The following is a 27,533-nucleotide window of genomic DNA, read 5'->3' as shown; positions in this document are numbered from 1 at the left end:
TATTTCTTGCAGTAAGGAATTTTGCATATTAATACAAGGCAGTGTTTAATGAAACATGTGATTGATTTTGGTCTGGTTAGCACACCTGCTTCTGGTGCCCATTCTGTACTGTATTCTCTGTCTCAAAATACACTCCCTATGAGCCTGGCCAGGCTAGGAGTGAAATCTGTTTCAGAGCGGAGTCCTTTGCTGCTGTCCTATATTTGTTCTGCTGTTATCACTACTTTAGGGACACCTCAGCTGTGAAGTGAGCCTGTTGTTCATTAGTGCATGCAAACTATTGTCTAATCTGAAATAACCTTAAGAAGATCTGAAAAGGCCATAGAAAAGTTAGTAGTATGATACTAATTTTATAAAAAAAGGAGTTAATATGAGAAATTGAGATAACTTTTTTGTTCCTTATGCATTCCAAGTATACCAATTTATAGAGCTCATGTGGCAAATTCCAGTTTTACTTATATTCCTTCTCTCTCAACCCAAAATGGTACCTTGATTTAGTTTTTCTAAAACAGCACAGCCTCTGCTTATGGTCTGGTGGGATACCTTAGTGTCTGAATGCAGCTGAACATGGGGTACATGTGCTAGAGGAAAAAGTTATGCAGTAAGTCTGTGGTTAAAGAAAGTTGCACAACTAGAATCAGTTTGCCGTTTATTAACTTTTGAGTGATTACTTGGGGTAACTTAAGACTTATGTATGTAATGTGTGCATAGGTTTGTCTGCAAGACCCTTTTCATCTTAACAAGTGAAGAAGGAAAGATTCCTTTGTTGGTTGTGGCATTTCATCTGACTCTTTTCATGTCCTTATCTGACTCATGCTTTCACCATTTTGTCCTTCCCTGTAATATTCCCTTAGTTTTGACTGCTCCTTACATATAGATTCTGAGTAATGGCTTGTGTGGAGACTGTGGAAAGGCAAGTGGGACAAAGGCAGAAACAATTTTTGATGTCCAGAAGAGCTGCTGCCAGAAGAGCCCTGTGGGTGGGTTTGCAATGTAAAACAGATAGTTAGAGGAAAAGGTTTTTGAATTTATAGAGTCATACACTGGTGGTCACTGTTAGCAGTGTCCAATGAGTCAAAAATTCACTTCCCACATCATATTACCCCTCTGCTCATACATGAAAACCCTTGTTCTATGACCATATTTGCTCTCCCTGACATGACTGTGTTGAGTGCAGGTAACTTTAAAACCTAGGTAGAAACATTTGTTCATTTGATATCTGAAGGACAAAATAAATCATAGATGAAAAGAATTATTTTTAATAAAAAAAGTTTTAATTTTTGTTTTGATCTAAATAGCAGATTAGGTTATGGATTGTTTAAAATGCTTTCTGTTTTGGCAGATACCGGACAAGTTTCAGACCTCGGTACACAGTTGCGTATAAGACAGTAACAGAGCTGGAATGGAGATGTTGTCCTGGGTACAAAGGGGAGGACTGCAAAGAAGGCCCAGCAGAAAAGCCAAACACTGCTCGTCGTCCCACAACACCAGCAAAAGCTGTTGTGAAGAAAGGCTTGGGTAACTTTTTGTTTGAATTTTGGTATGCATGGTCATGTCTGGTTTCTTGTTTCATCTTTTTAAGTATAAGAACCATTATGGTTTCTATTAAACTCAATAACTGGCAGGTACAAAAGTCATATGGAAGACATAGTGTGGTGGGAAAATAATAGCCAGGCACTAACAGCCTTGATAGAGAGAATTTCCTGAAGAATAATGGCTGCGGATCACTGGCCATAAATACCAACTGCCTACTCATGGTTCAGGAAAACCCTTGGGTTAAGGTTGGGGTTTTTGTCAGACTTTACAGGAGTTTTTTTTGTGGTTTCTTCAGTTTTCAGCACAGAAGATGTATTTGAGAGGAGGTATTATTAAACCAAAAAAAAACCCAACCAGGTACTAATTTTAATGATATGCAATGCTCCAGAGCAGTTTTTCCTTTGTTCAAGGGCATGTGCAGGTTTTACAGATTCATGTTAGATTACTTAACACTGAAGGGGAATTATAAACCTTGATTTCTGAAAAAATATCGTAAAGAGTGAATGATGTTTGTTTGTGTAAGATAATGTCTTCTAAAGGGATAAGAAGGAATGCTGTTACTGCAGTCCTGTGCTTTTTCTGTACTAACAAAAAATGACAAACAGATGTTTCCTTCTGAAGGACTTCTTTGAACATCATTGGAGGTTAGTGTCACGTATGGTGCTTAGTCAGATTTCCCCTTGTGGTTTTGTGTAGTGGAATGGATTGGGACTGAATACATTGTGTCAGACCACTCACTCCTATAGATTATATATGTGCTTTAAAAATAAGTTTTTAACATATTTTGTTAGCCCACCTAAAGTATTATTTTCAGAAGATAATAATAAACCACAGTGATATCTTTAAGTGAGTTGCACAGTGCTTAGGTCTAGAGATTTTCTTTCTGCTCTGACCCTAAGATAACCACAATTCAATGGAAAAATAGACCAGTGTGTATGTAGTAGCTACACTCTGCATACTTTTTTATTATTGAAGGAATCTGCCACCCTGCCAGTCTTGAGAGTGACTTCCCACCTGCTTTGTAATATCTTTAATCTGAAATCCAGTTTAGAACTTAGGAAAAAATCCAACTGTATGTCCTTCAGACCCTATCTCAGTGATGCTGTACACTACATAACTAGCTTGGAACCAGTACCAAAATTATTTTGTCTGAAGATTTAACTGTTAACCCCACTTGTCATTTGAAAGAGTTATTCTAATGATAACAATTTGTGTGTCTATTTTCTGTCATATTTTAAGAAGTATATTTTCTTTTTAGCTTCTGCTTCTTAACTGCATTTACTTTTTTGAGGAGAGTGCTGGTGTTATTTTATCTAGTGATTTTGGATGTGTGAAGATTATGCTTTTATACAAATTTTCATTGCCTACTTAAATATGTATCAAATAATTATGTATTTTTGAAGCAATTTGATAACTGGAATATCTTCTTGAACCCCATCCAGTATGTGCATTAGGATTCCAGTTCAGCAGAATACTGAAGCATAAACCCACTTTAGGCACATAAATTGTTGCCACTTAAGTTTTCAGTGGGAATTCAGGAGCAATTATTGTTATAAGTGTTTGTACCTCCAGAATTATTGTTATAAGCATTTGTGTTGTGATGTGTATGGATCTATAATAGTCTCTTATATATGCTATAGCTTAGACTCATTGCTGAACAAGAAGGGAGATTCTACTTGCTGATTTTTTGTTATTTATTGCCATTTTATCTTGGTAGGACTTGATCAGTGCACTAAAATTTTTAGTTTGGAGTGTTCTGATAAAGTTTTAAGTATAAACTACTGAAAACAGGAATAGAAAAGGGAACAAGAATTATGCAATTTAAACCATTCTTCAGCTTTAAAGAAAAGTGAAATTAGCCTCAGCTGATTAAAACGGATACCACTGGGAATATTTACATCCAGGCTTTGTCTGTTATTTCCATGAAACAGATGCAGAACCAACAGAAGTGCCAGAACCTCCACCATATGAGAAGAAAATGCAGTTTCTTGAGGATGAATTGTTTAGGCTTACACGATCGGTGCTTGAACTTCAGTCCTCTGTGGCAGGTGTGAATGAAAATCTAAAGTTGACTGTCCAAGAAGATGCTAGTAAAATGTTGGTCACTTGGCTGAACAACCTTTATGACCGCCCAGAGCCTGATAGTGCAGTTGGTGGTGAAACAGACACTATTCATCTGCCTGGACTGCTCAACAATAAAGATCAGAAAGACCCTTTTATTGATTTTGAAATGGAAGATCTAAAGTCTGAGCTAGCTGATGTCAAAGAAGCCTTGAAGATGAGGAATGACAAGCTGGAAGAACTAAATGGAAAAGTTAAAGACTATGAAGGGCAATTAAAACAACTGCAGGAGGCAGCACAAGGACCTACAATAACAATGCCCACTGACAACATATATCAGGAGTATATAGACTCCAAATTTGAGTCCCTCAGACAGGAACTACTGGAAGGATTTGAAAAGAAAATGGCAGATCTGAAGAGCTGCTGTGAATACAAATTACAGGATATCCAGCAGCAGTGTGATGACAATGACACTAACTGCGTAGGGATAATTGATGTTATAAAGGGAAAAGAGAATGACTTGAGGAAAGAAATAAATACTCTCCGAACTCAGATTCCATCAAACAAGTCCAGTTGTTGCAAGGAGGGTGAGAGGAATGACCTTGACCAACAGATAAAGGATTTAGATAAAAAGATTGAGAGAGTTGCGGAAGCACACAGGATCTTGAATGTCCGAATAGATAATGAGATCAGTCGATTATCAACTCCAGATCTAGAAGACATGTTTGGTGAGAGGTTGGAGGAGCTGGATGCGAGGATGAATGTTACAGAACGAAATGCTGAAGAACATTGCTTTTACGTTGAGGAAACTCTCCGTGGTACCATAGCTGCTGAAGTAGATGAATTGAGAGACTTGTTTGATCAAAAGCTGCGGGCACTAGAAGATAGGCTGGGTGGCACTATATTAGAGATTGCTAATACCACAGACCCAGACGGAATGTTTATTAATCCTGGGCCCATCTTGCCCAGTGATGCAGGATTCACAAATAAAGAATTTACAGAAGAAATACATTTCCTGAAGAGCAAACTACTGTCACTTGAACACCTCTGTGGGCAGAAATGTCAGTCTGCACCACAAGGTATGGAGGACATTCAGAAAGAGCTAGAAAACTGTAACAACAGATACAATCACTTGCTTTCAAAAACAGATAATAACTCTGTTATCCTGCAGTCTCTAAATAGCTCTTTTAATGAGAAACTTAACTTAATTAAGGGTAACCAACGTGACATCCAGAAAATGCAGAGAGATGTACGTGTATTCCGGTATAGTCTAAATGTCATGGATAAAGACATCAAAAATCTTCAGGATGGCTTGAGTAGCTGCAAGGAGCAGCTTCTGGGTGTCAATTCTACCTGCAGAAAAACACAACGAGGTGTCTTCCGGAAAATCGATCAAATGCAGAGGACATTTGCAAACCAAACTGCTCACCCCAGTGATAACTGCTGTGGTGAAGTAAAAGAGAGACTAGAACAGTTGAATGACCATATCCTGAATGATCTTAGCAAGTGCAAAGAGAAGACCCAAGATATCCAGGAGGGCGTTTCGGATGTTGAGAGCAGAGTCTCACATGTTGAAAAAGTCTGTGGCAAGCTGGACTCTGTCTCAGGTAGCTTGCAGAAGATAAAAGAGGGTCTGAATAAGCATGTGAGCAGCTTATGGAACTGCATCCATGAAATGAATGAGACTATAGTGTCTCATTCCACTGATATTTCTGGCCTCAAAAATTCTGTACAACACTTTAATAGTCAGGTCTCCAAAATAACCACGGACATTGAAGGCATGCTGAAATCTCGGTCTGACCCAAGTAAGTTTTTTTCTCTTTTAAATGCTTTTTGATTGTTTGTTTTTGAACTGCCTGTGTTTTCTGAATCATTTAGAAGAGAACTAAGCAGGGAGGAACAATTTAATATTACACAACTTTTACTTTGTTCTTACAGTGACTCTAATTTTGGCTTTTTGGTCTAGAACACCGTAGAAGGTTTTCAGTCCTTATAAAAGTATTCTCAAAAGAAAAGTCTTATATGCTTTCCTGTTTACTTTGATCCAGAATAAAGAGTGTAGGAAAACTAATATTACTAGATAGTGAGTTTAAAGTGTGTTTTAAGTAGTAATTATCTGTGGGTGTTATTCCAGGTAATTAGATTTAATTAGTTTTGTTTTATTTTGTTGTGTGATGTTATTCTTGGTTCCTCAGGGGAAATCGAAAAGTGTGTGGAGAATACGGAAGTCAAAGGAATTCAGATTTCTGATAAGAAAGATTCTCTGTAAGCTGTATTCTTAGCATGAGTTAATGATTGTAATTTATCACCGACTCTTTGATTCAGGACTTCCACAGACAAGCTCCAGCCTATCTTGGTGTGGCAATGTAAGAATTCTCCTTCATAGTTCTCCCAGAAGTTTGCATTCCCACAGTGTAGTTGGCAAGCTGGTGATAGGCACACACCCCAGCTGGCAGTGTTTTCACACCTCAGCACTTGTTTATAGTCCAACATGTTAGCCAAATCTACCTCTACAGGTGGTTTAAAGTTTGCATTAGAGTGGCTGAGAAGCAAAGTCACATTCCCTTTGGCTCGAGATGCTGTGAAAAGGTAACCTCAACATGTTGGTGAACCTTGCCATGAAGGTTTAAGAGACCTTGCCAAATGCCACTCAGTTCCCTCTGAAGGAGGGTGTAGTTCTTGCAAGAACTCTGTAGTTCTTCTTCCAAATTTCAGCAAAGGGTTGTTTTTCTGAGAGAGTCAAAGTTTACAAAAGGAAGCTGAGTTCCTGTTTCTGTCAGCATGACGCAAAAACACAGGAATTGGAGGCTGTTTTGAAACTGCACTCTTCAGCTGGTTGATGTTTCTGGTTTTAATTTTCTGCACCTATGAGATAAATAAGAGGCTGATTTCTGCGACTGGCCTTAAATCAGAAGAAGAGGTGCTGGGAGAAGAGGCTGTGGGCTTTTGTAGCTGGTGGTGGTTGAGGGAGATCAGATGCAGGACTGTGAGTGCTCTTGCTTGAATGGATGAGTTGGGCTTCATGCAGTAGTTTCTTTAGTGAAGAATATCCTTCTTATTCTGAGGTGGAGACTGGAAAGCCTCTATAGATATGTTTGAGTGTTTAATTGTTTAAAACCAAATGTATTGTATTGCCGTACTTTACATAAAAATCCCTCTGAGATGAAAAGCTTTTGTGTGAGAATAAAACCATAAATATTTCTCTTCCTTTAAAGGAAGAAGTGAAGGGGAATGGAGGGAATCCATAATTCTCAGATAATTCACTTGGTGAAATCTTGACTTAAATTCAACAGGGTTAGGACCTTCACTGCTAGATCCTGCAGAAGCAGACCTAGTCCCCATTAAAATGCAGTATGATGTACCTGTGTAATCCTATTTCTCATGCATCTTGCCTAGAATAAATTTGCAGTAGGGACCAACTTTGGAGAAAGGTCCAAGAAGCACACAGCAATCTTTTGTGTGTTATTTAAAGCAGGTGTTCAAGCAGCCTCATGGGTGGTATTTATCTGCCCTCTTACAATGTTGTAATGCATTAACAAGCATCAGCATGCCTGGGTTTCCATAAAATAATGCTGTTTCAGGGCAGAGCTCTTGATCCACCATTGGATGTTGAGAGCCTGTGGAAGAATGCTGCTGCTGGATCTGAGGAGTAGGCACTCTGAGCAAACCTCCCTATGATGGGGTACATCTGGCCTCTGAAGGATTGGTGAAGCACACACTTCAGTCCCTAAATGTTTCCAATTAAAATAACACTGTTTGGCACAGCAGTCTAAGTAAGTTTTGATGGCTGGAGTTGCAGAAAGATTTTGGCAAAAAGAGACTTTTTTGGAAGTAGTTTGGGAACTCAATTACATGAGTTCGGGTATGACCTTAACTGTTTACATATCTGTGATCTGCAGCATCATCACCAATACCGACATTTGAAAGGAAGACTGTCAGTCCTGGCCTTAGATCAGTGTAGAATTTCTTATTCACCATTCGCCAGTGTATCGTAGCATTCAGATGATGTCATTTGACCTTAGAAGGGCCGAAACAGAAACAAGCTGTTGCTAATAACAGTTGTAGAGGGCAGTAAGGCAAGGATATGTTGCAAGAAACACGATATAAAATCTTATCAAGCAGTGTAAGCCCAGCTCACTGTAAACCAGAGCAAACTCAAATGACCCTGATCTTACGAATATGCCTGTGTTTTTTTTCCCAATTTTTTAATTAATGGGTTTCAAGTGCCTCTGTCCAACATGACAAGCCAGGTTAGTGATTGATTGTATGTCAGTTATGGACCCAGGGGCCAGAAATTTATTTGTCATAATGTCATAATACACAGGGTGATGGTGGTGGCAGGCAGTGGTTTGCTCTAAGAGTGTAGGGAACCATGCGTGTGCTCACCAAGGTAATGTAGTTCAGCAGCTCTTTGTCTACATTAGATGGTGACCATCCCCTGCTTCATGTCTTGTAGGATTAGTTGTTCTCACTGCGCTCTGTACCTCTCAGCAGGTACGTTTGCTCTTCAAATGGCAAGAAACTGAAAGCCAAGTTAGTGGTCTCTTTTAACCTACTGCCTATTCATACAGATTCATTAAGTTTTCCAGGAATCCTAGCTGTGGTCATGCAGCCAGATACCATACTGGGAGTGCAGTTTGCTTTGGTTACGGTTATTTGACCTGAACTGCAGTTCTTCTGGGAATTGTGTCTATAGCTGGGCTTTGAAAGCAACAGCAAAACGTCGTCTGCTGAAGTTATGGCCTAAGAAACCAAGTGTGTGCTCTGCATTACAACACTGATGAAGGACAACATAAAATCTTAGTGTTTTAGGGCAAATAGCCATAGTAAATCCCCCTAGGCTCCCTGTGAGGTTGTACTTTGTAACTTAATTGTCAAATCCTTTTGGTATCCATAAAAAAATTCCAGTAAGGTCTGTTTGGCTTATTCTGAGTGCAGTGACAGATTCTTTTACTTGCTAGTTTGTTTTTTTGTGCTTCATTTCTATGTGTTCTGGGGCTCTGGAGAGCATGGTTGGGGCAGGATGTACTAGAAACAGACACATCCTGAAGACCAAATTTTCAGCCGAGGAGGGAAACCTTTTGTTCTATTTCACTTGTGGATGGGCATCTGAGAGCAGAAGCTGTTGTGTGACATGGTAACCAAGTTGTCACACCAGTGATGATAACCAGAGCAGCCAGGATGCCACTGCTGAAGACAGTGTTACTGTTCTCAGCTGTGTAATGAGCTCAGCTATGCTCTTTGCCTTCCCAGATAGTTGGGAAGATGAGAGGGAAGATTTCTGTTTTGCCTGTTGTTCAGCAAAGCTTAAGCAGGTCCAGCTAGATTCACTCCAGCCTTCAGCAGGGCTTCATTTTCACACTGCCTTGTGAATTGAAAACATATGTGAATGCAGCATCAGGATATGGTGGCTCCAGTGTTATCATATTTGTCTAGTGATTTATCAGTGCTGTGTCTTGCTATGATGCATCCTCAGCAGAAGAGGCCAAAAAGGTTGGCAAAGATGGAAGACCAGATCCCTCTCAATCCACATGTATCTGATTGCTGGTACTTTAAGTTGAGCTTTAGGCAGGTGATTTTGGATTTAACTTTATGGAGATGTAATTGGACAATTCTGAATATTATAGTACTGATGTTGCATACAAGAAAGCGGTTTGCACAGGATATGGGATTTAAGCAGTTGTTATTTGAAGGTTTAGAAAAGCAAGCAGAGCAATGTATTCATTTTCCCTGTGTCAGTCCAAGTCGTTGTCTTAATAAAGCTCAGCTTAATTGACTAGAGCAATGACAAGTACTCACATCCCAAGGTGTAAAGTGCTTTGTCAATTTATGTTTTGAATGAGGTTAATCTGAAGCTCTTAGCTGATCGTCTAAATCAATGCTGCTGTGGACAGAAGATGTCTCACTAAGTTAACAACTCTGTTAAATAATTCACTTCGATACTTTAAACTTTTTATTTAACAAGATCTTTTTAATCCTTGGATTTTTATGAAGATAACTGTAATCTGTATAAAGTGAACATTTCACTCCTTGGTTCTCTGCCTTGTGGATAGAGTTACGAAGTAAGCTTCAGTGCAGCTTATCAGTGCATTGCTTGTGTTAAGTTTCGACTCTCATGACAGTTAAAGTCAGCCAGCTAAGTTCAGGGAGATTTCTTTTCTAGCAGGCATATCTAGTAAATGAATGCAGGTGGTGTGAGGCTATGACTTCAGACAGCCTCTCTGGAAGGCTTATGTGGACTTATTATGAGATGAAAACAAGGAATGAGATTCACAAGGGTAAAATGCAGGTGTTGAGTAGTCACGAAACAGCATGTGGGTTGCCAGCAACAGTGTCTGGTCCCAGCCATGTGTCATGGACAATACCTGCATGACTTGGTTGTAGGCTCTCCCCCAAAGGTATGGGGTAAGGCACTCCTGGGTGTCCCCAGCTCTGCAGCAGGGCCAGGGGAAGCTTTGCACCCTGTCTGCTGTTAGACACAGCCAGTCTGTTTAGCCCTAGCCAGTGGCAAATTTACCCAGGATGATTTTGGACTGTGATCAGTTGAAGTGTTTATTTTGACCACTGAGTCCTCAGAGCTGTGGTCTCCACTGTGGACCGTCGCAAGCATCTCTGGTGTGATGAGTTGCATCAGATAAATTTGCAAGGGGATGTTTGTCCATTTCCACAGAAACTCCTTTCTGTCCCTGTACCTCAAGCTGTAGTCTCAAAAGGCAACCAAAATAACCAATGCTAATGTTTAATTTAGAATAAAATTCTAATTATTCTGTGTAAAAGCTGACATGGCATCTGAAATGACAAATTACTCTGTATATGTGTGGATTGCTGAAATCTACACATGTATGAATTCCTGTTCTTAGTGTAATTCAACTTCATTCTTGGGAGGACATTGCATCCTTATATGTCGTATAAGACTTCAGTTTTATAAATAAGTTGTAATTCCTATAAAGGACTTAGAACTGGAGCAGATACACAAAAGTAACCATGTCAGCACTGTTAAATCCTGATGTCATACGTGTTGGCTGCCCTACTGGAAAAGTCTTTTAATGGTATCGCTTCTCTTTAAACAATAATGGCTTTTCTGGTGGATTATATTGTAGGGCTCTGCCTTTGTTGTCAGAAAATATTAGTAATGGGAATACTTGGAATTAGAAGTTTATTGCTTTTCAAAGTAGGGGGGAAAATCCATTAAGTCACTGTTCATTTACTCATTTTATTTTCCTGTGGATACTTTCTGTATGGTAGTGCTAACGGGTCAGCTTTGTGCTAAGTGTTGTGTGAGTACAGAGTCAAAAGTAGGTGCGATGAGCGTGAGGGGTTCAGGAACACTGAAGTGAAGGTAGGGAGAGAATATGCAATGGAGATGAAGGCAGCAGAGGGAATAGGTAGGATACAAGGCCCGCTTGGTGCAGCAAGTCAAAGCTGCATGAGCAGGTGAATGTTCACAGTTGTTAAACTTAGGCCAGGTTATTTTGCAGGGCCAGATTGGAGGAAGCCTTGGGTGACATAGTCTAGTGTGAAGTGTCCCTGCCCATGGCAGGGGATCTGTAACTATATGATCTTAAGGTCCTTTCCAACCCTAAGTATTCTGTGATTCTATGACTCTGTGACTGCTGCTTGTCCTGTCTCCAGGCTGTCTTCATTCCTTTCCCTGTGTCACAGGCTGGGAAAGAGGGGAGTCTGTAGTACTGCAGGTGTGGAAAGGAGTTTTACCACTGCAGTCTTGGGTCTGAGGGAAAAGGTGGCCTCAAATTGAGTCCTGTTTTATTTTGAAGTTGTTTTTTGTTTGGTTTTTTTTGCTTGTTTGTTTGGGGTTTTTTGTTGGTTTTATTTTTGTTTGTTGTTTGCTTGTTTGTTTGTTGTTGTTTTTCAAAAATAAGCAATTTTAAATACTACTTTAAGTGAATAATTCTACATCTTCCTTCCTGCTTTCATCATTTCAAAGGGCGATCAGAAGTACCACGGCAGCCATTGCCACCAAGACCACCCCTGCAGCCCCAGCCTGGCATATCCTTGTTGCCATCAAGGCCAAGGATACAAATACAACCCCCACGACAGAGGACCCCCCTCCTGCCACCACAGCCGAGACCTCCTCCGCGCCCAGCCCTGCCAGGATCAGGAGTTGTGCCATTTCTGCCTGGAACAACGGGGATCATCCTGGAGACTGGAGAGGCAGGGCCTCCTGGCACTGTTCTAATGTCAGGAAGAGGGCGCCTTGGAAGTGTGGATGGTCAGGCTGGTCAAAGTACTATGCCCATTGCTGAAGGGTATGCTGGAGCACCAGGTGAGAGAACCAAACTGACAGTGAATCATTCCCATTTAAGTGCAATGGACAAACCAGGTCTTGTTAAAAGGGTGGCACTGAGATCTGTTGTGCTTCACCAGCCACCTTTCAGGCTTTACTGGATGTGCATTATAGCTGTTGCAGTTGGGAATGGGCTTATGGCAGAGATACTGTGAACAGGCTTTTGCAGCCTTCAGCTGGCTACAGAAGTAAGGAAAACATTCAGTGCCACTTCTGTTGCCTTTGCCAAGGCTGTATACAGCATGAGGTCAACAGGACTAATGTAAAATCATTGGTAACTACAGCGGCTTCGCCACTAGGGGAACTTAAATGATTTTTTTTCTTGTCATAGTACATAGTGATTTAGTGCGCTGTAGTAGGAATTTGGTTTTTGTTACCGTGACCACTCCCATTTAATGATAATTGAGCATTTCATAAGAGATACTATTTGGTAGCTATTTCAGTAGGTTGCTGTTGGGTAACAAAGGATGCTTTTTAGAAGACTGCATTGGTATTTTGTAATAATGTATTCCATTACATTATATACTGTGTCACACACACACTACTTTTCATTTGTAGGCTATCCAAAGTTATCTCCTGCTACCACGGAGTCACAAGGTAAGGCAGTCGTTTCCTAGAAATTCTTTACACAGGTACTTAATGTTTATTTCAGTCCCAGGGAGGTCACGGTTGAGACGTTAATTTTTAATATTTAAGTTTAGCATTGAGGAGAATCTGTCACATTTTGCTATACCGAAGCGTTTAAACATTCTGCATCCTTGCAAGATACAGAGGTTTTGGAAAATAATTCATTTGGGTTATTGTTACCTCAGTGGGGTTTTTTTACATTCAGAGGGTTTCTATGTCCTAGTAAATGTTAGTGCTGACCTTTTTATTTTCCTTTTAAATGCTAAAATATATATTTCTTTCTGAAAATTTTAATATTTCTTTAATAAGATAGGAATAAAGCCAAGACTATGATCTTGAAGCACTGCTAGTATCTGAACTAGTGCATGCTTTAGTTCTCCTTGTGGGACAGTTTCTGTCTTTGTTAGAATCATGAGGTCTCGTGTTCCTGACTTCTGGGAAAGTAAGAGTGCTGCTACAGACAACCACAGCTCAAAAACATTCAAAATGTAGTTTTCCTACTTTGGTGTTTACTTTTTATTTTTGTAATTGTTAATTATAAATAAGCTCATTTATGGATTTGTATGATAAACAGGTATAAACCTTGTACAGGACATGCTAGCTGGCCTTGATAAATGTGTTGATTGGGTGCTGCCTGCCCCACAACCTCATAATCAAGATATTATCTGGTATCCTGGATCCAAGTGAATATTCCCACACCCTCTTCAAAAAGAATCATTTCATCTAAATTTGTTTAAGGAAATATGGGAAATAGATGAAAATAAAACATTAGGGCTTTATGGCATCCAAAATCCTACCCTTGGGACTTAGTTTGATGGCCCTAATGAAATCACAGATATACATCATAAAGATTGGTCCGGGTACTGACAAAAAGAGTTGTAAAGATTTGACACTGAAATCCTGATATTTATACTTTCTAATTAAAAGTCAGTCATAGCCTTAAAGCAGTCTTCTTTGCATTTGGTGGTAAGAACAAGCAGCAATAGATGAGGCTTCTGGAAGAGGATAAGAAGAAATGTTTATCTTGATGCCAGCATAGCCAATATAGATGTCTAGATTTCTGTGATAAATGGATTTCCTGGGGGTTTTCTTCCACTTTGTACAATCTGTGTCGTTCATAGACAGCAGTATTTTAATCAGTTTATGCTAAAACTGTGTGAAACAGTAGGTGGATGTTAAGCGTTAAAAAGGCAGGGTTTGGCAGGCAGAGTGCCGGTTGCTGCTTGGTGGAACACGTTGTAAGTGATGTTATCACCTGGGATCCAGAGAGAGGTGGGCTTGACCAAGCCTTTCCTTTTTCTGATCTCTGCCTCAGAAGACCCATCTAAATATAAGCTGTACCTTCTGATCTGTCCTTTAACTTCCCCCAAAATGCTTTGCAAACCCCACTGGTAGGTAGTCATAGAAAACAGGGAAGTAAGGATGGTGCAGGTAACTATTGGACTTCCTGTGGAGTTAGAGCATTTACATGCACTGTCCATAATGATCAGTGTTTGCTTGTAAGCAGCAAAGAAGGAGCATTCTGAGGTAGCATTCAGGAGTTAACAGTGTTGAGGTGGAAGTGAACAGCTGGGGAAGACAAGATTTTTGGCTTATTGGAGGAATAACTTAATGCTTAAATAAGGCATCAAGGAATCCTTAATATCTAATTTGTGGAGAACCAGAGTTTATGGTGTCTTTGCCAGTCTTCACCCAGTGCATTTTGTAGCACTGAAATTCAAATTTGAAAGAAGATCAGACCTTCCTGTACAATAGTTCCTAAAATAAGCAGCTTGTACTATTAAATTGGCCTTCTGAGTACTTCCTTTTACTTCTGTTTCTCAGTAACTTCTGTTACATAAAAAGCACTTCTCAGGAAGAAGCTGAGGGCTCCAGCTCTCCTCTGGGATTAAACTATCCCACTTCAGTGCTCTTCTTGAATGCTGAGGCACGATTTGCATACTTTAAATAGCAGTGTATTTCTTGAGAGTTTCAGATGCATGAGCTATCTCTTTGCATGCATCTCACAATATAACATGGTAGGTAAAGATTTTTTGAGGACCTAACAAGTATTAGTGAGAGAGTATAAGGTACAGTATTACATACAAGCTCAATTTTTACAGGCAAGGAGTTTATGAAAAAGGTGAGTTAAGTGTCAGGACCTCAGTGCATCCAACTGATCCCTTTTAACACAAAAACAGTTGAACCAGGTATTATTTAAAGAAACATCAGCAGGGAATGTTTCTGAAGCATGGCAGCTTTAGAGTTATGAGAATTTTTGTTTGCTGAAGCAAAGAAAATTGCAGAGACAAAAGTAGTGAATTGGCTGATGAACTGGTGTAGGAACTGATGAGAAAATGCTTGTAAAATCCCAGGTCACACAACTAGGCAAGGACAGAGCCAAGGATTTGGATGTTCTAACTAGCATGCAGAGGGTCACAGTGAAAAAAAATCACTGAAAGCACAAACTGCTTTTCTCACCCTCCCCCTTCATGCTGCCTTCAGTGTTGCTTGTGTCCTTAACCCTGCAGCTTCAGTGGAGGCTGTTGCACCTCTCTAAAACAAAACAGCTGATCTAGTGAGTCCTACTGCTGTGTGAATGCTGCTGTATGTATCTGTGCAGGAAAAGGCTAATTTAGTCTTTTTTAATTCCTTTTTCTTGTCTGATACTAACCATCTTTACTTTTTCCATGTGACTCCAGGCAGCAAGCAAATAGGACGTTTCAAATATAAAGGCACAACATTATTTTAATATAAGATTTATATTGTTGTAGGTGGCGTTTGATTTGAAGAAGGAGTTTACTGAATACATAAATGACTTTGTCATGCTTGTGGCAGGTTCTGCTCATGTTTAGCTCTTTCTTTTAGTCACTGGACAGGAAGCAGTATTCTCATTAGTAACATCAGTGGTCTAGCACAGGGGAAAGCATGTTTGCTGACTCTGAGGTAAAGAACATGTTGCACCAGTGTTTGTGTTTAGTTGCTGCTTGCATGAAAGAACTGCACAATTCTGTGTGCTGAAGGATGGGGTAGAAGGTGGATGGTTGTGTAAGCAGCAGTAGATGAGTGCTGGGGAAAACCTCTTGCTGAAATCTGGGAGGTAGGAGCTGTTAGAGCCAAAAGAGCTGTTACTAACAGACTCAGGAGAAAAGTAGTTGTGTCTTGCTAATGCACTGAGTTACCATTGGCATCAAAACCACTGTGATTTAGCAGAGTAGAGATAATGGGCCCAGCTTCATTGAGAACTGGCTAATGGAAATCAGTGTGGCACTGTGCTGCTCTGCTGCTGTGCACGGCCTTACATAAGCCAAGGGAATGTTCATGGAAATGGGATGTTAGGTTCAAACTGAAGAGTTAAAAAAAAAAACCCAAACCCCAACAAACAAACAAACAAACAAACAAACAAACCACACCCAAAACCCAAACCCAGAAAACAGGAAAAGGGAGCAGGGAGGTGATAAATTGCTGATATTTTGTCCCCTTTAGCTTGACTGAAATGTTGCACTTTGCCCTCATTTAGATTTAGAAGTATTGGCCAAGCAGAGGAAATCTACCATATCGTCCCTACTCCTGCCATATGCAAGGAGTCATAAGTGCATACTGACAAATGACTTATGTATTTATGGTCTCTCTGCTGTGTAGATTCTTGAGGAGTCCTCATTCCAGTTGCTGTGCAGTTGTCAGCAGCACCATCACACTGTTATTTTTTTTTTCTCCTTTCATCTTGATAGAAAATGTCTGTGCTGTGCTCTGTTCTGTTTTGGTTGGGTTTTGTTTTTCTTCTTTTTCTCCTTCTGGCCCTTGGGCTCTGTGGGAGGCATGAACTGTGCTGGGAAGTTAAAAGGGAGGTAGAGAACCAGAAATACAGCTGGCAGATGGGTAAAAGTAGATGTAACCTAACAAAGGCCACCCATGTTATCTTCTCCGGTCTTTTGACCCCCCAGAATGCATTACATTAGCTTAGATTGCCATGAACAGGCATACCTGCTCCTGCTGGCATATATATAAATATATCTCAAGTGAAACCTTCTTGAATACATCTAAAGTCCAAGAGTTTTTTCCTCCCCCAGAAGCTGTAAAACTGTGGTTGAATCTGCTGTTAAACCTGTTGTCTGTCCAGCAGTTTCTTCATCAGAGCTGTGCATGTGGTTCCCAGCTTTTAAGTGCTTTAAAACTTCTTCCTGATTTTTATAATTCCATGACTTTTAACCGCTTAAGTGAAGTTTCCAAGCCTGGACCTTGCCTAGAGAAGCCGAACTTTGATCTTTGTATGAAGAAGTGTTTACAAGTGAAGACATGTAAGACAAGGTAGTTCACCTGTCTGTAAGGCTCTGCAAAAGCACTGCTGAGAGCTGTTGGTAGCACTTGTGAAAGCTTTAAATGGCACAGTTCCAGCAGGGGCAGAGAGGAGGGTAAGAGAACATAGATGCACTGCATTGTTACTGTGCCTTCTCACATTGCCCATTGAACTGATCAGAATACTTGGACAGGTTTAAGATTTCTCCTTTGGACAAACCCAGTTGGTGTGCTAAACTAGGCTGCCAATCTGAAGCCATTTTGGCAGCAAACTCTAATAATTATGCGAGCAATTAGTGCAGGAAAATCTTGAAGGAAGCCAGGGGAGGAGTGGCTCCCTTGTTGAGATGACACCAAACCAGACAGAACTGGAGTTACTCCAAACGGAGAGGACAGTGTTTCTGGGCAAGCAGCAAATAGCATGTGTCATCTGTGCAGTACGACTGCAGGGGAGAGAAACCAACAAGAAGTTAGTTGAGTGCATTTTCACTTTATTTGAATCTCAGGAAAGGCAAAGAATACAAAGAGATGCTTTCTATAAGTAGTGTGGTGTTAAAATAATGGAGCTTTACAGAAGCTTCTTAAGTAGACTTCCTGCAATTAATTTTGGTCCTTTCAAATCACCTCATCTTAACCTACAAGAGCCCCTGCAGGCACACTTGCAGGTAGGAGTAATGAAGAAGGGCTTCCGTCTGTTTTCAGAGTGTGAGACAGAATACTGAATAAAGAGATCTCCAAAGATACGTGAGGCAGCTGGTTACCAGCCCCTCAGGGAAGTCAAGGTAGTTATTTGCCATTTCTGAAGTTGCAGGCATGTCTTCACCTTGCCTTACCCTCCCACCCCCAATGCCAAGTTATTCAGACAAAAAAGGGTAGCAGAGCATTTGCATATCCACATTTTAGATGAAGTTTTGTCACTTTTTAACTTCAGTTTTTAAGGGGTACAGTCTTAATCGAACATTGGTTGCTGATGGGCATCTCAGATTGAGAGCACAGAGAAGATATGGATCCTAACCTGAACAGCACAGAACAGAAAAAGCAACTGAGGGCAACTTTAAGTGTATTTGTTGTTTACCTAATAGCCCGAACAAAGCAACTATAGTTGACTGCCTCTAGCAGTGTGTCCTACTTTAGGGGAAATGTTTTGAGCGAAAGAAACTAAAGTGGAACGAGTAAGTTAAGTGGTCGATCACTAAATGCCATTAAACCAGCCTGTTAAATGTAAAAATCTGTCTCAATTGTCCAAATTGTATTTCATCTAGTAAGCAAGTAGTAATCAAGGTAGTAAGGAAGTAGCCACTATAAAATACTGGAGTGACTGATCTGCTGAGAAAAGAAAAACTGGGATTAAAAAGTCCTCCAAAAGAGAAGTGCTGGAGAGAGAGAAAAGCCCCAGTGATGATTCTCTTTACTATAATGCCAAAGTGTTTCTTCTTGTAGCTATTTTCACTACACTTCAGCAGAGAAGGTGAGAGATCTAAGCTGTGTGCAGCTTCTCAGCATGACTAGGAAAGCTGACCTGTTGTCACTGTGATAGTGATGGAGAGCGGAGATGTCCAAGGGCAGCCTCGATCCTGAAGAAGGTCCATGGCAAAAGCACTGCTGAGAGGTGGCAGGATTTCCACTGCCAGCATTTACAAGCCATGTACCTTTTCCTTAGAAGGAAAAAATAACCCAACCCAAACCCAGGGATGCTGTGGCCAAGGCAGGAATTTTGTGGTGCTTAGTAAATTTTATGGTGAGACACGTGGGACCTGGGCCAGCAGTTCGTATTCTGCTAATTCTGGCATCCATCAAGTGACAGGATTTATCCAAGTGGGGTATTTGCAGGAATAGAGACACGGCGGATTATAAACCATCACAGGGAGAGGCTGTGTTGTCATCCTGATATGACTCTGACTCATGTTGTTACCCATTTTAGGACCTGCTGCCGCTGCGGCCTCTCTGGTGTCATTTTCTGCTGGACTCACACAGAAGCCTTTCTCCAGTGATGTTGGTGTGGTTCACTTTAACAAAGTGCTTGTGAATGACGGGGACTATTACAACCCTAATACAGGTAACAGCCAAAGAATGGACTCACAGAGATGCCAGACAGGCAGTAGCATGGGTTACCAGTGTTTGGTGCTATCTCAGGCCTTGCTGGCACACTGAACAACCAAAATAAGTTAATCTAAACCTGGAATAAAAGCTTCCTATGGATGTGGACAGGCACACACTTTGCCACTACTGATTTTCTGCAGCTGTCTGGTAATTTTGAGGCCCACTCAGCACTGTGTCAGCTCTGCCAGCACAGCTGGTTTTGCTCCTCAACCACCTCAGGCTGGCTGAGCCCAGGTAGTAGAGGTGAGGTTCCTTGCTAACCCACTTTGCTGCAGCTCAGCCAGATGGGTCACTCGGGGAGAGGCAGGTGATACATACTGCCTTCCCAGTAGTAGTACCTGCGGGTTGCCCCCTCCTCAGGCAGAGTGTCCTGTCACTCGAGGGTGTTAGGTGTGCCTTAACCTGGGGACTGGCACAGCACGTGGGTGCCTCTCACCTCATCACCCAGCTCTGAGTCATGGTGGTTGCTTAGTCCAGGAGGTTCCGAAGGACTTGTGGGCTGTAGTATAAAAGCAGTAACCCTTTGTCTTCATGACTGCTGTCAGTTGGTCTGCTACCCAGGCTGACCATGTCACAGTTATCCGTACATAGCAAAGGGTAACCCATGTCATTTTATGTTTGTCATTGTACTTGGAGCAATTAGGTCTTTCCATTCTGAATAACTCTGGGAACTCTTCTGCAGGCATTTTCACATCACCATATGAAGGACGCTACCTGATCACTGCTGTGCTGGCCCCAGAGAGGGATGAGTACGTAGAAGCAGTGCTGTCTGTCTCCAACGCAAGTGTAGCTCAGCTCCACACGGCTGGATACAGAAGGGAACTGTTGGAGTATCACAAACCCTACTCAGGGAAACAGACCTGTGGTGGTCCTGGGACGTTCCACCTTGTTCTTCACCTCAAAGCGGGAGATGAAGTAAACGTCGTTGTAACGGGAGGCAAACTGGCCTACACAGACTCTGACGAAATGTACTCCACGTTTAGTGGAGTTCTCCTTTATCCTTCCATTTCTCATGTTTAGGTTTACCTTGAACAGGAGAGAAGGGTAAGATATTCAGAAGAAATTAAGTGTAATAAAATTCAAAGCTTTAATATATTCAGTTTATATATTTGATTTTCAGTGATGGGTTTATAGTCTATACTGAGACCTTCTCCTTGTCCTGTTTCCAGATGTAGCTACAAAAGACATGTTTCTGTAGCTAAACTAATTTCTTCCCAAGTTCTTGTTTACCTGCACAAACAGAACAACTGTTCAAACAACAAATACGTTCTTGATAGATACTTCTCCACTGTGCTCTTGCTATTCTCTATTAAATTGTCTTTGCAGTGCTCTCCCTAGTTTTTCAAATTGTCCCCAGTTTATCAAAGTTTACATCTGAAGTTTACAATCATGGTCAGCTATTTTTATGTTTTCAGTAAAGCAGGGCCAGGAAAGTGAAATTGTATTGGACATGGTCAATAACTTTTGGTGTTATTTAAGACTACATTGGGTCAAGTGCTTTCTTACAAACAGTTTGTTCAATGCAGTTGCTAACCGTGATGCTGCAGAGCAAAAGGATACTCACCTGCGTCAGGTTTCTTTTACTTTAAGGCCTAAACACAGTGCTTAGAGACAGGTGACTCATTCCAGTCAAGTGGAAGCAGCTGTGCAGGGAGAAGCTTGCCCGGCCTCGGATTTCCACATGCTTTTCTACAGCAGATGTGAGCATACTACAGCAGATGTGAGCGTAAGGTGCAGGTGCTACTACTGAAAGCATTAGAACAGTTATTTTCAATGGATACAGTAAGACAGATGATCAGTTAAGCATGGTGCTCTTGAGATTAAAGCTTGCTGCTTGAAGTTAATGAAACAGTTCAGAGGAAAATGAATTGTCTCTGCTTAGCTAGAAAAATGAAAAGTTTAAAAACTTTGTTTCTGGCACTCTTACAGTATTTGCATTAAAAAGGAAGTTTTCTTCTTTGTAAAAGACAGAGAAAAATTGTTGAGAGAGGAAAATAGTCTTATTGTCAAAGGCATAAACCAGCCATCTACACCAAGTTTTCGCTTTAGCCTCCTGCATTATGCTTTTGACTGAGGTTTGTTTCAACACTCAGCATCTGTTTATATGGATGAAGCAACTTTCTTAGTTAAAACAAATACATTTGGGGCAACAGTATTTTACTTCTCATACTGGCCACTTCTCTGTGGAGGTAACAGTGATGGTTTGGCGCTTTTGAGTTAGATGTGATCTCTTTTATGGCTGAAAAAGAAATCTGGCATGATTTACTGAGAGCAAGACTGTTCCTTTGTCACATATATATTTATACAAACTGATGTTCTTAATAGTCTGTTCATGCTGCATAGAGTTGTATTTATCATAGAGGTTTGTGTAATATTTTTTCCTTCTTACAAATGCAGAACAGCTTTTTATAGTATAGCCTCAGAACAAACAATTCTTTCAGGTGAAGGAAGAACTCCCTGTGCTGTAAAGCAGCACAGAATGTTTAGCTGAAGCCCTTCCCATCTGAGGAGGTCAGATGAAAACTTGGCCTTGGTTGCATAAGTTTGGAATTGATACTCCCTAATTACTCTGTTTCCAGGCGATGAGATGGGGCCTTCCCACAACAAACTGTCACATCCTGGAAGATGAGCTGCTTTGGGGAAAAGCAGGCAGAAAAAGCTTTCCCTCCACAGAGAAACTCTGAATCAGTCCCTTACAGCTAGGATTGCACTGGGGGCTGTGAGCACAGGGGGGAAATTGAGTGGGGTTTTAGTTTAGGATCTCTTGGCACCTGATTTTCAGAAATGACGGTGTTGCTAAGAAGCAGAAGGTAGGACTGGACGTATTTTGTCGTAGGAAGGCTGTTTCTATGAGTAGCTAAAGCTGTACGCCGAGCTTGCACTTCACACCGTGATAAAGGGAGAAATGAGCCCCAGCTCATTTCCCTTCACATTTGTCTTGACCTGCGCTGGAGCATGAGGCATTAGCATGCAGTTAGCAGCCGCGTGCTTGTTGAAGGGGGGCATAGGGGTTCTTTGTCTTAAATCAACAGCCTCTTTCTGTCCCATGCCTTTGTAGGTCTCAAATGTGAAGGGACATACAGGAAGGATTGTTTTCTGTGTTTTCAAAAGCCAGTTCCATCAACCACTTTTTAAAAAGCAGAACTTCTTGCAATGTACAAAAGCTAGAGAGGCACTTCTCCTTTTAGGCTGTTTTTCCACTCTCCTCAGGAAAGCTGTGTTCTCTAAGAAGTTGGCTCTGGAGTACGTATGACTCAAGTATTGTTAGATTATTGTTGCCTGTTCTAAAAATGACTCATGGAAACAAACAAAATGAGCTGAGCGCTGAGGGAGACCCAGCTGGCAAACACAACCCCTTTTTTCTTTTCTTTCCCCCCTCCCTCCAAATGAGGCATTTTTAAGAATGAATTTTTAATGCTGATGCTGAGATTGTTTCAGCCCTCATAATGCAGCATAAGTGGTATTTGTACACAGGTATAAGCTATGTTACAGCAGGGCCCAATCTCAGCTGTGTATTTTGAGGACAACTTTTAGAGCTTTTAAGGATAGTTTCCCACCTGCCATCTCTAGCAGCACAGTGGCTAATGCTGCTAGGGATTCTACAGGGAAAATCTGTCTCAGATTCCTGCCTTTATTGAGGGAGACCTGACCCTTAATTTCCACTTCTTGGTAATTGCTTTAATCAGGGTTAGTGGCTCAGTTCTCCTGATGAGGTTATTTTTCCTGGATCTTACAAGGTGGAATATTCACCCAGCTGGGAAGAGGGCAGTGCTGTGGCCCCTGAACAGCAAAGGGAGGGGGAAACCTGAGTTCTGGTCTCTGCTCCAGTGAATACTTAGATAAAACATCATTAAAGCAGCAACTGGAAGGGACTGAAGCACACACTGAAGCCTGCTGAAGGTTTGCTCCATACAGAACAGCCCAGCTTCAGAGAAGGAAGCAAAGCCCTGCTCCAGGGCACCCAGAACCCACTGATGGAGCATTTACATCTTCAGTGAGAATCTGCAGCAGAACAAGAAAATACATGCACTGAAAGGAACATTTCACACTGGGCTAATGATTTGACCGCCATAACCAAGAGCATCCACAAGCTCAAATAGGCAGCATCTGTTAACTGAGAAAGCCTTAAAAAAACCCAAACAATCCTGCAGGTGGGAGCTGGAAGGCAGGTATGCTGCCTGGTTATAAATCATGGTGCTGCCTTTTAGATCAGCTTTGTAGGTACCTCTGTGTTGCAGTTCACGAGGACTGCAAGACTCCAAGACAAAACAGTATCTGTTGTGCCAGGTGCTTCCCCTCTTGACATTGAAATGGGAAGACAAACTGAACAATGCCAGTACCAAAACAAGGGGAGTCCCCAAGAAAGCGTCACATGTGAGAGAGATAGAGGTAGATAGGTAAATGCCCATTGCCAGGTCTCTAGCAGCAAAACATCTTAAGACACACCAGTATGCTGACAAGCCTAAGAGGCTCTGCGCTGGCCAAAAGTGTCTCCTACAGCAGCCATAGGGAAATGCAACAATGCCAAAGATAGAACGGCCATCTCCCCAGCTCAGTTTGGAGAAAAGCAGGAAAGCCAAATGTGTAAAAAACCTACCTCATTATTTTAATTTGCTGTTAACACTTCAGACACAGCAGAAACATTTCCATACTGACCGTGCCAAGCAATGGGGGTTTTCTGTGATATCCCATCATGTATCTTTTTGGAGCACACCAGGTTACCTGCAGCAGCTTTGTGCAGTTCTGCTGAGAGACTCTAGCCAGCGCAGTGAGGCCAATCAGCCAGCTGAGTGAAGTTTTAAGTACTCAAGGAAATAGAGTGAGCTGTAAGTGGAAAGCACGGGAAGGCAACTTGAAACAAAATGCACATCACCATCCAAGGCGGCTTTAAAATGCACTTGGAATGCGTGGAAAAGGGCTCCCTGGCTGCAGCCAGGAGCTTCAAATCAGGATTGAACCATCTCCCGAGGATACATTGTGCATTTGGAAGTGAGTTTTAGCTGCTGAATAAATAAATCAGGCTTTATGTTATGGCCCAGTAGTGGATATGGATCAATTTCACCAAACCTACAAATGCAGTTAACCACCTTGGCTTGAGTTGGAAGGACTGTGCTCCTCTGAGACTTGAGGAGCAGAAACAAACTGCCAGTTGCTCCCAGGTAACAGCATAGAATTTCAATAGTCAGGTTACCAGGAATACCTGGGGGCTGTGTCCGCTGTCATCACAAGACAGACTTGTGCTGGAGCCAGCACTAATCCTCCTGTGACTGACCCTGCAGACGAGACAAGATGTGGAACAAGAGCTCTGCAGATTCCTTGTATGCAGGAGACTTCAAAGAACATCTTGTAACATGTTACTACATAGATAGGCAGGTTTTGGTATTTATCCATTTTGCTATCTGGATTGTGAAAAAAAAAGGGAATATTAATTTTTCAGCAAAAAAGAATAGTGCATTTGAGAGTATGCTTTATATGTGCATGTGTATACATATATTCATGTATATGTAAGAGAGAATATCCAGGAACATGAAAGAAAATGGTGTGATGGAAAACTGCAGATATGTCCAAATAAAGACTGCCTCTTCTGTGATGTGTTGATGCTCTTTTTTTGCTTTCCAGTGAACACAGCAGCACTGTAAGCCAAAATTTTTGCTCTCCACCACCTTTAAAACTTCAGTTTCACAGTCAAGCTGGCTTCTGTCTAGCTTGCAAGTGTATTTTAAGTGTTTATTGAGTCTCAAGCACTGTTACTTAGGCTTTGTGGTACACACAAGTTCTGTCAACACAGTTCTTGCCCATTTTAGTTGCTCATTTGGTGCCCTGGTTCCCGACATATAGATTGTTTCAGTTGGAAGGGCCCTACAATGATGATCTAGTAAAACTTCCTGACGACCTCAGGGCTGACCACAAGTTAAAGCAAGCTGTTAAAGGGTGTTGTCCTGATGTCTCTTAAACACTGACAGGTTTGGACACGGACCACCTCTCCGTTTGATCCACCCTCTACATAAAGAAATGCTTCCCAGTGTCCAGTCTAAACCTTCCCTGGTGCAGCTTTGAACCATTCCTACATATCCTGTCACTGGGACAAGTGAGAGGCTTTATTAAAGAGGGAGGGATCAGCACCTCCTCTCCACTTCCCCTCCTCAAGAACCCGTTAGAGAACAGTGAGATCTCCCTCAGCCTCCTTTTCCCCAAGCTGGACAAGCCCAAAGTCCTCAGCCACTCCTCACAGGACATTCCCTCCAGCCCTTTCACCAGTTCTGTTGTCCTCCTCAGGACACATCTGGGACCTTCACATCCTTAAACTGTGGGGCCCAGCACTGCACACAGCAGTCGAGGTGAGGCCCCACCAGCACTGAGTGCGGTGGCAGTCACCTCTTCTGACTGGCTGGTGATGCTGTTGGTTCTGCTGTACCCCAGGGTGCAGTTTGCCCTCTAGGCTGCCAGGGCTCACTGCTGACTCCTATTGATCCTGCTGCCAACCAGCACCCCAAGGTCCCTTTCTGCAGGGCAGCTGCCCAGCCATTCCTCTCCCCATCTATACTTATACCCAGTGTAATTCTGTACCAGGCACAGAAACCAGCATTTGGATTTGTTAAATATCCCATTAATCACTGCCCAATGCTCCAATCTATCTAGATTTCTCTGCGAGACCTCCCGTCCCTCAAGAGAGTCAACTGTACCTCCTAGTTTGGTATCGTCACTGAACTTGCTAATGGTGCATTCAACTCCTGCATCCAGGTCACTGGTTAAAATAGTGACCAGAGCTGGCCCCAGGATTGAGCCCTGAGGAACACCACTGCTGCCTGCTCACCAGCCAGGTGTAGCCCCGTTCACCACAACCCTTTGAGTTCTGCCCCTCTGAACAGCTTGGACCATGTTGCTTATTCTGACCAGAACACGTACACATGAAGTACCATCAGAAGTGGGTAACAAGATTACAGAACAGCAACCTAGGAAACAGAAGGAAAAGACAGCAGGGGAAGACTGAAGCAGAAGAAATTACTAGGAAGGAAGCACCATGTATCCCAGGTCTCAGTGCTAGGGTTGAGACTGGTAACCACTCAGTTGTTAAAGCTGAATTCAGATTAATTCAGTCTAAATGTGAATGTTTAGCCAAAACTACCTATCTGGCATGCTTCCTTACAAGCCAAAGGCTTCTTGTAGCACTCCCAAGGCAGTGGCTTACCATCGCTTGTAATTCTCTCAATGCACAGTTAATTGTGCCCTGTTCAAACACTATACACAAAAGCCATTAATGCAAGCCCTCAGTCTCATGTAGTTCAACATCTGTTCTCCCACTGAGCCCAGCTGCTGTCACAGCCATTTGGCAACCACTTCAGCCGTGAAGAAAAACACCACACAGGGTTACAGCGCTGGAGTCTTCGCGCTGTTCCTTGCTCAATCCCCCTGTGAGGGGTCTTGGGCATCTCTGGTGCGGGGCAGAAACATCAATGTGCTTCTGATTGACTTCTGTAAGGTGAGGGGAGAGGAGGAAAAGCAATGAGTACAACACATTGCACAGAAGCAGCCCCCTGCCAGAAGACCTCGACAAGCTCTTGCTCTGCCCAGCCATGAAACCTTCATAGGCTCTGAATTGTTCAGGTCCCTTCCCCTGTGTGGCACCCACGGCTTCTGCTGAGCAGCCAGCAACCCACTGCCCCACTCAGCACTGGCCTCAGGGCTTGGCTGGCAACTACAGGAAGTGTGAGTGCGCATATACCAAACCAAAATGGCTTCCCAAACACAAAGGCACGGGGCTGCACATGCGGCCCTCCTGGGGCCCTTGCTGTACTGACTGCATGGCACGACTGCAGAAATACCACCCTGCACACACAGAGCGCCTGTTCTTGGAAACACTGGTTCTGTCTTTGTGCATTTAAGACTGGTGCTCCACGGCAGAAAATCCATCCACCAAGAACGCCACTGGACTAAGACAGAAACAACACCCACAAAGAAACCTTTCTGCAACAGACCTGAACACTTGGCACACATAGGACACGCCACCCTTGTATTGTGTGCACCCACAGTTTCTCACTGCATGTGACAAGCAAGTATGGAGACCCAGGAGTGAAAGATGAAGTGGCAGTGAAGAGAGCACAGTGTGAGGAATGAAGTGCCCTGGGTGTGAAGAAAAGGGCACAGAACCACAGGGGAAACCAAACAAAATTCAGATGGTGAAACCCCAGCAGTAAGCTGTGCCTGGGTACAAAATGAGTGAGTGAATGGGTGCTGGGGGCAGCAACACAAGTCACTCAGGCAGATCTGTCACACCTCTCTCCAAACCAGGGTAGACTTACAAGGGCTTGAACTATGCAGTTGCAGTATTTTCCTCAAGGCAGCCTGTGCATTCCTGTCATGTATCTGTTACCCGATACTATATTAATAATGCATGTTTGCTTTTTGTCATAACCCAATATTGGTACTAGCATACAATGCAAGTTTGATGACAGCAATTATTTATCAGTTGTATAAATACTCTGAGAAAAGTAAACAGTATGAGAGAGCACAAATGTATCATAAAGAAAAACTTGAATTCCATGTGAAATCTGAGCACAATTTAAATAACCCTACATTTACTAAATTAGCAGTACAAGAATGGAATTCCCAAGTACAAAGAGAAGAAAAG

General features: G+C 42.0%; 1 protein-coding gene across 1 annotated transcript in view; it reads left to right on the top strand.

Moving 5' to 3' along the window:
• The window catches only part of EMILIN2 (elastin microfibril interfacer 2), a 32,234-nt gene extending 12,235 nt beyond the window's left edge, over window positions 1-19,999 (top strand). The window contains exons 3-8 of the mRNA XM_061356382.1: window positions 1,343-1,518; window positions 3,468-5,402; window positions 11,543-11,881; window positions 12,461-12,499; window positions 18,726-18,860; window positions 19,587-19,999. Of these exons, the coding sequence (XP_061212366.1) occupies window positions 1,343-1,518; window positions 3,468-5,402; window positions 11,543-11,881; window positions 12,461-12,499; window positions 18,726-18,860; window positions 19,587-19,924 (2,962 nt within the window). The 3' untranslated portion in view covers window positions 19,925-19,999. The remainder of the gene's footprint in view (window positions 1-1,342; window positions 1,519-3,467; window positions 5,403-11,542; window positions 11,882-12,460; window positions 12,500-18,725; window positions 18,861-19,586) is intronic.
• The last annotated feature ends 7,534 nt before the right edge of the window (window positions 20,000-27,533 follow it).

This window comes from Neopsephotus bourkii, unplaced genomic scaffold, assembly GCF_033783945.1.
Source record: "Neopsephotus bourkii isolate Nb327-2 ecotype Australia unplaced genomic scaffold, CSIRO-AGI_Nbou_v1 NB_846, whole genome shotgun sequence".
NCBI classification, from domain to species: domain Eukaryota; kingdom Metazoa; phylum Chordata; class Aves; order Psittaciformes; family Psittacidae; genus Neopsephotus; species Neopsephotus bourkii.
Note: the sequence above shows the minus strand (reverse complement) of the source record. Positions and strands in the feature narration are given on the sequence as shown.